We start from the raw sequence: 12842 nt of genomic DNA, 5'->3' as shown, positions 1-12842 counted from the left end.
GTCCAGTTCTCTTCCAGATACTTAACATTGCTTGATGTAAAATAGGAAAATAAAGTTGATATTAAAATGTAATTTGGCAAAAAAAAAAAAAAAAAAACTTGCAAATATATTATTTTTACTAGTTTATTCAGATTTTAATTTGAATTGTTCTCTTGTTACTAAATTTCCAGTTTGTGATTTTAAAAAATAAGAGAATAAAAACTCAATTTTTAGATTACTTTTTTTTCCTTATTATTTCCTTTTTCCTCATTTTTAATGACTTTAAAATTTCTCATCATTTAACAAAGATAAATAAAGTTATATGCTCATACATTAAATCTTGCATCTATCTTTAATAACATTTGATCTTAAATACATTCTAACTTTTATAAAATATACATTATAACAGTAAACATGTTCAAGTGTATAATACATTATAACAGCAAACATGATCAGGTATATAATCCATTTTCTTAATTTCAGAAGTATTAGAAACTTTATTAATAATTATGTAAATTATTAATAAAATTATGTAAATGGAATTTAGATTATTGTTCAATCAATAACTGTCAGAAAATAATTTTTACTTTTTGCTTATTTGAAATTTTTTTTTATTTTCTCTTCTGCTATACACATACAGTAGAACATCTATAACCAAAAGGAGATGAATAAGCAATCAAACCGCATTATTATAGTTTCAAAATAAGAAAATATTTTGGGAGGCAGAATCAAAGTAAAAAGAATAAGAAATCATAGAAATCTTTTTTTTTTTTTTAGAGAGATTTACAATCTACATGTTATGGAGATTCTACTGCATTGAATATGTAATGAAATGATAACTTCATTGATTTTAAGTGTATATATGTCCTTATTTTAAAATATTTTTCATAAAATAAAACATTTAGATAAAAACAAATGTGAAAATTTTTATTGCAATAACATAATTATTTTAAATACATAACACTACATACAAAAACTGTTAGAAAAGTTAACAGACATTTTGTTTCATAAATAACATGGACACAACATTAAATACTTTCTAGTGAGCAACAACTTTAACTATATATCTTAAAAATTAGTCTTTAAATGACTAGTACATGGCACATTGCACATTTTAGAAGGAAAATCTAAGCATTTGTTCATTGCATAAATCTCTTAAAACATAAGAAAGATTGTCAAAGAGCCATATATATCATTTTGTTATAATATATATGATTGCAAAACTACATATCTTCAACAAATGACAAAGAATATTTGGATGTCTGATGCTTGTGAAAATAAATAATCTTATATGTATAAGTAAAACATGAGCATTTTTTGCATGGAAAGACAGTAAATGGAGTTTATAATGAGCTTGTACTATTCTTGACGGGGTCTTGCAATACTCTCACTAAAACTTTTCCATTCATTTTCAAAATCACATGCTGAATCATAAATTAATTCAGCATTGAGTCTTGTTTTTACACCTTTCAAAGTAGCAGCAATAGCTAAGGCACTCTTCAAACTAGAAGCATGCTATGATTAAAAATATATATATAAAAATCAAGAAGAAAATTTTACAGTATTTCTAAATAATAAATTACTTCATGAAATCTGTTTCGATTAAATAATATTATAGTTAGATTTTCTTTTTGGAAAATTTTTATACTAAATGTCAAAACAAATATGCGACTATAAGCGTCAAAAGAAAAACATCTTTTAATATTTTATATCAGTTTCACTTCTACATGCATCAACTTTCATTTATTTTAAATGAGAATATTAATTTGAATTTAACTTACATGCTCCAAAGCAATAAGATGCTCTAATTTACCAGAACCAGGTTTGCTGCCCAAAAGACCTGGTCCTGCACCTGGAGGACCAACATATGGAAACATTATAGTTTGCTCTGTATTATAAGAAAATGATGGCATTTGATCATCGCTAGAGTTTTCTTGGCTGGAGGATAAATTTTGCTTTTCAGTTTCATCTTTGAGAAACATGATTAATTTTTAAATCAGCTTCATCAGCCCAAATAAAAAAAGAACATTTAATTAAAAAAACATAGTTTTAACATAGCAAAAAACATTCTTAAAGACAAATTATTAATAAATAAAGGTATAGAAAAATATGCTCTTAACAAGAAAGTAAAGGTTTCTTAAGTTTGCATAAAAGTTAAGATCATGTGAATGAATCAATAATTCATCAATTATAGAATCAAACAAAGAGAAACAAAACAATTAATATTTCTATAGAAATTCTGGAAAATTTGAATAAATGTATTACTCTAAGTATTTATCTATGAAAATTAATAAAACAAATATAGAATCCACAAAATAAGAAGCTTAGCATTATATCATGATCAATTCATCCATATATATCTTAAAATGAATCTTACTTTCTTTCATCTAAATATGGCAAAACCCATTACATTGTAGCGACATTAAATATGAAAATTCTTAAAATATCCTATACAGTAAAAATTATAAATCCAAGCATTAAAAAGTACAAAATATAAATGTTTCTATCACATAACTCTGTTCATCAAAGAATAATTAGTTTTCAAATAAAACATAGTATAAACAAATACACTTGCAAATTTTAAAACAAAAAAAAAATAGATTAAAACAGTAGTGAGTTGGCACAAATTGAATAGTATGTTTGTACTATAAATGATTATTACATCTACTTTGATAATTTTTATAAATAATTTAATTGCTATAAGTTAAAAAAAAATTTAAGCAAAACAATGAAAATAAATTATATGATTCTTAGTATATAAAATTTGAAGGACAAACTACACAATTTAAAAGAATACCAGTAGTTAATTCAAATTAAATTAACATTTTATATATTTGATATTTAAGCAATAATCCTAGATGGTGTTTCATTTATTTACTTGAATTTTGGCACATAAGAATATATATATATATACTAACTAATCTGGCAGTTCTTAAACAATTCAACTTAGTTACAAGCTTTCCACCTTGATATATAAAATTATCACTACATTATTCTGCAAAAGAATTTTGAAAATTGGTATAATCAAAGTAAAAATAATTACTTAGACTATGATTTTGAAACAACTTTTCCAATATAAGTATTTAGATTTCAGGTTATCAAGATACACATGAAAAATGGCATTAATTATTTTGCATCAGAAAAAAGAATGCATTAGAATCTATTTCATTTTAGATTAAAATATTTCAACTTAATCAACGAAAATTCAGAGATAAAAAATATAATTATAATGGTTTAAGTAAATTTATAATTCGAATACATCAGAAACTGAAATTGGTTAAAAATCATATTGAACAAAATTTTATATTAATTGTGAAATAACATTTCAACATTAAATTTTTACAAATACCAACAATATAATGGAAAAGAATTTTTTTTTATGAAATGACTGCAATTCTATAAAACAAAACATTAAATAAATGTAATTTTTTTAAATTGAATTTATTAATTTATATAATCAATTCTTTTTAATTTAAAAAGAATGAATAAAATCTTGATTTTTATAATCAACTTTTTTAATAAAATAACACTAAAAAATTGCAATGTTGCCTTACTTTAGCACCGATAAAATATTAACTGTTATAGTATTTGTAGTTAAAAAGTCTTTCATTCCCAACTTTCGAGCTGAGGCTCAAAAATCGAAAAAAAATCTGCTGCAACTGAAAAAACAAAACAAACGAACAAACGGGGTGAAGTTATTATGAATGTCATTGATATATATATTTAATCTTCCTCGTTTATTTTATTTCAATGTCTCATAAATGCTATCAGTTATTAACCAAATCTAATTTCATTTTATTTTTTATTTGAAACTAGACCTCGTAACTTAAAAAAAGAAAAAAGTATTAATTATTGTCCTTTTACATTCAGCAATAACTGTAATATTGTAACTGTAACCATTATAAGATGTAAAAGTTTTGTTTTCCCCATTAAAAACAAAACATTTCAATTTCTAATCTAATTTAATTTAATTTATGTTCTTCGTAATTTTCGAATTTAAAGTGTGCTATTAGCAATATTGAATCCACTTCTTTGTTATATCATCGCAGCAATTAGATAAAAACATTTTAATTATGGCAAGTAATTTTGTGCGAAGAGTCGATCAACTCGATGCTAATGTTTTGGATGAAGAGTTACTTCATCTTCTTAATACGCAGTATAGAAAGGCTTTCATATATTTACCGAATTCAATTTTAGCCCGTTTAGGACCAGAATTGGATGTTTTATTCAAGTTTCTTTTCAAGTACTTGCCGTTGAGTGTATTGAAATGTACATTCGGCCAAAACCTATTTCAGTTACAATATCATCGGAGTGGTTCGCATCAGTTAGCTTCAAATAATAGATTATGTACATTAGCTTTTATTAGTGTATGTGTTCCATGGTTGTGGGATAGAATTGTTCGTAAAATTATTCTAACATGGCCAAACAATGAACTGTCAAATAAGACACTTGATGCATCATATGTTTTGGAACGTAAATTTTCTGCAGCACACCAGCTTTTTGCTTTGATTAATTTCTGCATATTTTTACAAAAATCTACTTATTTGACATTATATGAGCGTCTTCTAAAGGTGAGACCTTTGTATTCTGTACAGCAGAATATTCGATCTGTTCAAAATGATAATATAGATAGAGAATTATTATGGCATGGATTGTCGGAATTTTTAGGCTTTGCCTTACCCCTGATCAATGTCACTAAAATAAAAGGATTCTTTAAGAGAACTTTCATGCCGAAATCTTACAAAAGCCATTACAAGAAATATTTCATTCATAATAATTTATGTTCAATTTGTGGTGACATTCCGAATTTCCCTCATACATTTGGTTGTTCTCATGTGTTTTGTTATTATTGTATATCTAGTATTGTTTTAGCTGACCCTGCATATCTTTGTTTAGATTGTGATATTAAAGCTAATGGTATAGAAAATCTAAAACCATTAGATTCTGCTAAAATGTAAATAATTTACTTTCAAAATAAAGGTTTTTATGTGAATATATACATATTAAGTTTATATATTTTAAATGTTATGCTTTTCTGCTAAGTCTACAGAATTTTAACTTTCTTACCAATATTTTTCTAGCAATATTTCATTATTTAGTATAAAATGTAAATTCAAATTGCCTTGATTATTGTTTCATATTTTTTCGCATTTCATTATATTACTTAAAAGTGTATTGTGACATGTCATATTTTCTCATTTTTTCAATGTTCCATTATTTTATTTAAAAGTTTTGCTGGGGAATACTTTAAAATCTGAATAGTTACTCTTCATTATATTGGTAACATTGCTGTATAATTTTTTATTAATAAAATATTTATTTTCTGTAAAACATGCAAACGCTATTTCAATGTACTTACATACCATAGCATCAGAGGCTGCAGTAGTGTAGGCTATGGCAATTTCTATATACAGTAAGAAATTGGGAGTTTCATTGACAAAAATCTGTACTGCATTAGAATAGTGGTGTGGCATGCTGGATATGGTACAGATATGATAACTTAAAATCCATCTTATAATTAATATACTGTAAATAATATATATTTTTTTAATCCTTGAAATCAGCAGAATGACTACATTTGATAAAATAACTGACACAGCAGCAAATGAATGACATGCATGTCATATTTTGCTGACTGTGTTTGGCTTTTCAGCTATTATCATTATGTATGAAAAATTCAGTTTTTACTTTCATCCATTATTTCAATTTCCTGTTTGTGAAATTATTAAGAAAATTAGATCATATATATTATACATGAATAATAGGGAATACAATAGGTTTTTTTTTTTTTTTTTTTTTTTTTTACTGATTAAGATTTCATTGAATAATTCAGTTATGAAATGACATTTTATCCATTCCATTGCTATTTCCTCTTCAATAAATCTGCAAGATTTTCAATTTATTTTACTTTATTTCATTATCATAATTCTTTGATTAAAATGAATTTTGTAAACAATAATTTATTAAGATTTTACTAGTTTTCTTTGCAAATGACAATTTTGCTACTTTGAAGTATAACTAAGCATCCAGAATCCTTATTGTATAATATTTGCTTTTATTATTGCAACTATACTTTATTATATTTTTGTCAAAAAATATAGTTCATCAAATTTGACTGACATGACTAAATTATTAATACTATCCTTATTAGTAACATTCATATAGTCATATTGATGAAGTTGATAAAATGCTTCTTATCCATACAAATGAAAATGCCGTTATGATTGTATTATAATAACAAAATATTCTAATTGGTTATCTGTGCTAACAAAGTGGCATGAAAATTTGAAATCAGTCCGATTGAAATTGAAACCTCTTTTTATTTTATATTTTCAGTATTAATATTCTATAATATTGATAATTCTATTCTATAATACATATAGAATTTTGAAGTCAAAAGGATGACCTTTAATGACCATTTAGGAATTGTGAGCTTTCGTATGAAATCAAAAGTGGCAAATTTGATACATTAGATATTTTATTTAGTGATTGTAATTGGTGAATTCTGTCAAGGATTTTCCCCCACTGAAAACGGTTCAATGAAGTAATGCTTTTGAAATATTTCTCAAAAATGATATAAAAATAGAAAATGATACTTATTTGATATGAAATTCATATAACCATTGATGGCATTAATTTCATCTCTACCAATAATGAACATGAATATGCGTGTATGTGTTGGTACCCTTTATGTTAGACCGTTTGACCTGCAGCTATCCAATTTGGAATATTTATACCTTGGAGGGTGGAAATGTGCACTTCAGAGTAATTTTTTTAAATTTAATTAATTTAAATAAAGTTGAATTATGGTATTTTTTGGTAATAACTCCAAAAAATATTGCACGAAAAAAAATTGTACATCGTTTCAAAATTTTTGCTGGAAATTTATCACATTTTTTATTGTTTTTGTTTTGTTTAATTTTCAACAACAGATTAAACTGTTGACTTGAAATTCAAATTACTTTCATTGTTTTAACAATTATCTGATTGCATGATTTTCTTCTATTATTGAAAGTTAAAGAAGAAGGATTTTATTTGACATTTTTAGGACAAATTTTTAAAAAGTGAAATGATAACATTATGAAATTTAGAAGATAAATGAACTGCATAATTATGTTTTTATTAGTGCTACAATGTTATGGGACTGTATACGTTAAAAAGGCACATGCACACAATAAATGGAGTTTGAACATGCTTTAATAATGGACAATTTAGCAAAATCATGAAGTTATTCTAAACAATTTATCTAAAAACAAATGTGTAATTAATATTCCTGGCAAATCAGTTGGTTGATTAAGACAAGAGTGAAATAAAAATTGGCAAAATTTGTGACTGGAATATTTATTCTTTGGTTTTACCAATTATTTTAGATATAAATATGATGAGCAGATAGCACTAGCTGAAGGCAGTTAGTGCTATTTTAAATTGTATTTGCTGAATAAACATAGAACATTCTGGGTGATTAGCTATACTTGTGAAGAGATGAATAAGACTATTAGAATCAGGCCAGTTGTTAAACCTGGAAACTCTGTTTTGCCACAAATGAAGCTGAAGATGATACACAATCATTGATGACATATGTAAGAATCATAAATTTTAATATGAAATAAAAATCTGTGGAATCATTACAAATTTTATAGCCAGAGGGCTAAATCACCCCCCTTTTACTGAATAATATTTGTTTCTAGATCTCTAACAATAAAAGAGTATTGGAGTGCAAGTAACCACAGAAGACTAGGAATCGTGAGCTTGCATTAAAAAAAAGAAAAATAATGGCAAAATCGCAATGGTTTCGACAGGGCTGAATCTATGATTTCACTTTTTATTTTACAAATACTGATAAGATAATTCTTTTCTCCTGAAGAAAAAGATTAAATTAATTAGGAATTAATGAATAATATTTAACCTAAGCATGGCAAGAAATTAGAAATGCCAATCTCTATAAAGTTGATTGAATGATGCATCAATGTTTATTTTTAAATGCTTATCAAATATATATTTATGCTTGTTAGGTAGATTTGGTATAGGAGGATTACTGCTGTGACTTTCATATCATGATTTTATAAAAATTTCTGCACAGTTTCTCCAATTACAATTCCACCTACTCAAAATCACTCCACATTTAAAAGTTTCCCCTCTATCTTTATGTATATATATGATATCAGTATTTAATCATATACTAGTTGCCTCTGGCGACAAGCTAGTTCTACAGGAATTTCTTGATATCCCTGATACCATGAAATTGCCAGACATTAAAGATGTGTTATTTTAACTGTGTTGCATATGCGCTATTCATCATATACATAAATCTTTCTAAAAGACCCTAATCCCCTGATTTCACGGCATTATTAAAAATGCAAATATTTGATTCATCTGCCTTATAGATTTTGCGATATTGTAACTTCACTGTCTTATCCGTCTCTTAAACTACACAGATATTAAATAGAATCCTTTTTTTTTTTTTTTTTTTTTAAATTTTTGACAACAAAAAGAAATACAATGAGATAGTTGATGAAACAATGAAATTATTTGAGTTTCAAGGCAACAATGTAACCGATTGTTGGAAGTTAATCAAAAAAAATTCTTAAAAATTGCCAAAATTCAAGAAAAATGCGCATAACTATTAAATTTGATACCATAAAAAAAGATTAAAAATTTCGAAACGATATAAAATTTATTTTTTTGCAATATTTTCTGATATCGCGGAGAAACGCCAAATATTCAGCTCCATGTTTAGTTAATTAAAACGTCACCAAATAAAATCGTTCCGTGCATATTCCCACCCTTCAAGATGTATATATACCATATTTGGCTGTTGTAGGTCAAACGTCTGGATTGCAGAGTGCCAAGACACACACACATTCATTTTTATTATTAGTAGGAATATATATATATATATACTGTTTGTCTACCTGAAGAATAGCTCCCGCCAATATGTCTACGATAGTCTGTTGCCGTGGAAACAAGACCTGCTTTATTTTCAATAGGGGATTTAAAAAGAAAGGCATCCATGTTGGCTTACTGATCGCCTTGATGACGTATTGGCGATTTTTTTAATTGATTTATAAAGAGTGAAAAAATTGTTTAATATATTAATTATATAATAATATTTAAACTTTTAGACATAAAAATGAAATATTAATGAATATGCAATAAAGATGAAAATTATTACAATAAAGTAATTATTTAACTTTTTAATAATTGTTTAATATTTTCATAACTATCAATAATTATCAAGGACTTTAGATTATAAATACAATGACAGAACTTCGTTGATTATTAAACTTTCAGCATGTATTTTCCAACAATTTCTAAGGCAAAACAGTTTTAAAAGTAAAATAAAATAAAATACCGTCTAAATTTCGAAAATAATGTTCATTCAAGCATTTTAAAATCCTCTAAATCACTCTCACAAGTTTCGGTTTCTTCTGAATCAGAATCATCATTGGTGTCAATTTGAAATGACAGTTCGTCCACTAAATCTTCTAACAGTCCATCTTTCTCCCAATAATTATTTTCAAGCTTTTCTACGTGTTTGCAATGCGCTGCCCATTCTGCCGAAGTAACTTCAGTGATAGCTGTTTGAAGAAGAGATTTCAGATTGTCCAAACTTAAATCGCCAGTAACATTTCGTTCCTTTATTATTCTTTTTACAGATGACCACACAAATTCGATTGCGTTCAAATCGCAATGATAAGGGGGTAGTCGGATAACTTCGTGTCCTTCTTTCTCTATTAAATTATCAATTTTATAGACAATTTTCTTTGGACGATTACTGTCTATAAGAGAGAACAGTTCCGCTTTTCGCATTTTTTGATCGCAGGGTATTCTGTTGTTTTTCAACCAGTCTATCATAACTTTTTTTGTAGAATACTTCGTTGGAGTGGGGTTTTCGACAGTCGTATGATACGGTGCATTATCCATGCATACGACACTGTTTGGTTGCAAATTTGGAAGAAGTTTTTCCAACACCCATTTTTTAATGTTTTCATAGTTCATTTGCCCGTGATAGTCGCCGCTTTTTGTTGATGCTTTATATACTAGTAAAGCACCCGTAAGGAAACCCGTTGATGACCCAGCATGAACAACTATAAGTCTATTTTTCGAATTAACATTTGCTGTAACTCCCAAAACTGTGTCATCTTGCCAACATTTCTTAAATGTCAAATTGCTGTCTACCCAAGTTTCATCAATATAGACAATCGGTCGTCCAGCTTTCCTGTGACATCTCATTTCTCTCAAATATCTGTGTCTCCAAAAAACAATATCTGGTCTTTCCATGAGTACTTTTCTATTATTCACGCACTTCTTCCATCGGAAATTCATTGAATGTAAGACTTTGCACAATGTGTCTTTTTGCCACGAAAATCCAATTTTTTCTTTCAACACGGGTAGTAATTTTCTGAGGGATGGTACTTTCCTTTCTTTTATGTAAAAGTCTTGAATTGTTTGCCGTATAACACACTTGTCAAAGTCGTCTATTTCACAGTTTCGCTCACTAGGTCTTTTACGGTGTTTACCGGGTGATTTTAAAACTGTCGATGAGCCGGATGATGAAACTTCCTTTCTTATTTTTTTTATTGTAGCTTCAGAAATTCCAGTTGCTTGAGAAGCCCTTTTCAGAGCTTGTGGGAGTGGAATTAACGCAGATTTCGATGAAGCTTCATTGGAACAAAATTCCGCAACATTATATACAATTTTACGTGCCTGCGATTTCAAAATTTCACCCTTCCTTAACTTAAAGGCCATCTTGCAAGTTTAGCAAATTAGCAAAATCAATTAAACCAGTAAGGAATAAATAATTTTAAAAGCAAAAGCAAAATAAACACAAGGATAAGATAACGCGTGCAACTCTTTTAAATCCGAGAAGACGAATGACCGTGATGTAACCTTTAATTCCGCCAATTCCCTACACGCTTAATCCCCATTAGAAATGAACTAGTCTTGTTACTACAGCGACCGCCACTAGACAGACTTCTTGGCGGGAGCTATTCTTGTGATCGACAGACAGTATATATATTGCTTGTTGCCTTTGGTGACCATCTGGTTCGACTGAATTAATATTCGCTTAAATAGTAAATTAAATATTTTATGTAGCTTGATTTTTTCATAACTTCTTCAGCAAAATATTTTTCACGCATCAAATTTTTATAATCAAATACTCATGCTATTATAGAAGCCTTAAGCCGTTCTGTTCCAATGTACTGGGTGTCTCTCTAATTTTTTGTCAGCTCCTGTAAAATTTGAATTTCCACCTTAACTGAAAGTGATTAAACTTCAATTAATACAAAAACTTTTTTTTTCTAAACCAAGCATGTTTAAAAAAAAAAAAAAAACAGAAAATTTTTTTTTGCCGTTGAAGTTTTTTTTTTTTTTTTTTTGTCCAACACTGAACAATTTTCTTAATGAATGCAATATTTCAATGAATTTTTCAATAATAATTCAGTTTTTAGTTTTACCTTCAAAAGGATTTAATGACGCTAATAATAATATTTTATTTTGTTTCAATCAATAAATATAGATCTAAAAATATTTTGAAATCTAAATTTTATATAATCGTTTGGTCTCAAGGAAACAGTAGTATTAGTATGATCACAGCTGTATCAGCATTTCTCGTACATGGTATCAGAAGTGAGGCACGGTCAAGATATTCAATTTTAGTATATCTTTTTTCTATATATTCCAATTTGAATTTTCTGATTAAATTTTCAAAAATGAAAGAATTTGAAAGACTAAACAGGCTTAAAGTCTGTATTTGGATATGCCGAGGATTCTTATCATTTCGATGAACTGCAATGCAGTTTTATCATTTAGACACTATTCATTTCATAACTAGTGCTAAGTTGACGTGGAAAGCGAGTTTAAAAATTAGTAAAGTTGCTTCTAGGTAATGTAAACGAGTATCTATGGTTTAAAAGCAGTATACGAAGAGGTGTTTGTTTGTCATGACAGAGACATACAATAGCAAACAATCCTTATGTGCCAGAAACCTAGAATGAAAAGTTACTATCTAATTATATTTTGGAATTCGATGCTAATAATCTGCATGGATTTGCAATGAGCCAATCTCTTCCTGTTGGACAATTTCGCTGGCTCGATTCTGATCAAGTATCTAAATTTAATGTTTCTCAACTCGGTTAAAGATTTAGGCATAAGCTACATATTAAGAAGTAGATCTTCTTTATCCAACGCATTTACATATTATACATAACGATCTTTTACTGGTCTCGAAATATGTACTAATAACATATGATATGTTATTGAATTACTCTATAGAACTTAGTCCTGAATTTGGTTTAAAGAGTACTCTTCCTAATAAAAAGTTAACTCTTAATTTTTACCTCAAAACAAATTATATAACTTATCACATAAAATTAAAATGTTATCTAGAGCAAGGTAGGATTTTTGACTAAAATACAGAGAATTCTAGCGTTCAGACAAGAACCTTGACTGAAAAGTTATATAGATTTTAACAGTCGAAAGATAATAGAAGCAAATAAATAATTTCAAAAATCGCTTTGTAAGAAAATGAATAATTCGTTTTTCGGACGAACTGTGATAAATATTTGTCGTAAAACTTCTATTAAAGGTAGTTTAGCAGTTGAGAAATGAAGAAAAAAATTCTAGACCCTTGTTAGTTTATTTTGAACCTATGAATGATAATCTCGCATTTTTCAAAATGAAAGAAACTAACTTGGTTTTAGATAAACCAATTTATATTGGTTTTTGTGTTTTAGAGTTATCGAAGCTGCAAAAGTTTGAACTTTATTATTCACACTTTAAACATCATTATGTTCGAAAATGTATGTTTTTGTTCACGGATACTGATCCTCTATATCTAAATATCCAAACCGAAGTCTTGT

At 27.4% G+C, this 12842-nt stretch overlaps 3 protein-coding genes across 8 annotated transcripts; 1 reads left to right on the top strand and 2 right to left on the bottom strand.

The window, feature by feature from the left end:
* Positions 1–923: 923 nt before the first annotated feature.
* LOC129969158 (uncharacterized) lies at positions 924–3690 on the bottom strand. Of its 6 annotated transcripts, none has more exons than XM_056083587.1 (3): positions 3534–3690; positions 1761–1917; positions 924–1494 (listed from the first exon to the last, which is right to left on the bottom strand). In XM_056083587.1, exons 1-3 carry the CDS (start codon positions 3587–3589, stop codon positions 1339–1341), a joined length of 369 nt encoding a protein of 122 aa, XP_055939562.1. In that variant the 5' UTR covers positions 3590–3690; the 3' UTR covers positions 924–1338. The 6 variants fall into 6 exon arrangements, with proteins under 6 accessions (XP_055939562.1, XP_055939568.1, XP_055939565.1 ...); XM_056083593.1 differs by lacking the exon at positions 3534–3690 and adding an exon at positions 3023–3110 and having other exon boundaries at positions 925–1494; XM_056083590.1 differs by lacking the exon at positions 3534–3690 and adding an exon at positions 3023–3104 and having other exon boundaries at positions 925–1494; positions 1761–1979.
* Positions 3691–3893: 203 nt separating this feature from the next.
* On the top strand, positions 3894–4972 carry LOC129969080 (peroxisome biogenesis factor 2-like). The gene has a single exon (XM_056083490.1). It carries the CDS (start codon positions 4053–4055, stop codon positions 4935–4937), a length of 885 nt encoding a protein of 294 aa, XP_055939465.1. The 5' UTR covers positions 3894–4052; the 3' UTR covers positions 4938–4972.
* A 4382-nt stretch (positions 4973–9354) lies between these two features.
* Positions 9355–10728, bottom strand: LOC129968245 (uncharacterized). The gene has a single exon (XM_056082100.1). It carries the CDS (start codon positions 10726–10728, stop codon positions 9355–9357), a length of 1374 nt encoding a protein of 457 aa, XP_055938075.1.
* Between the last annotated feature and the right edge of the window lie 2114 nt (positions 10729–12842).

The sequence above is a fragment of the Argiope bruennichi genome, chromosome 5, assembly GCF_947563725.1.
Source record: "Argiope bruennichi chromosome 5, qqArgBrue1.1, whole genome shotgun sequence".
Lineage (NCBI taxonomy): Eukaryota > Metazoa > Arthropoda > Arachnida > Araneae > Araneidae > Argiope > Argiope bruennichi.
Note: the sequence above shows the minus strand (reverse complement) of the source record. Positions and strands in the feature narration are given on the sequence as shown.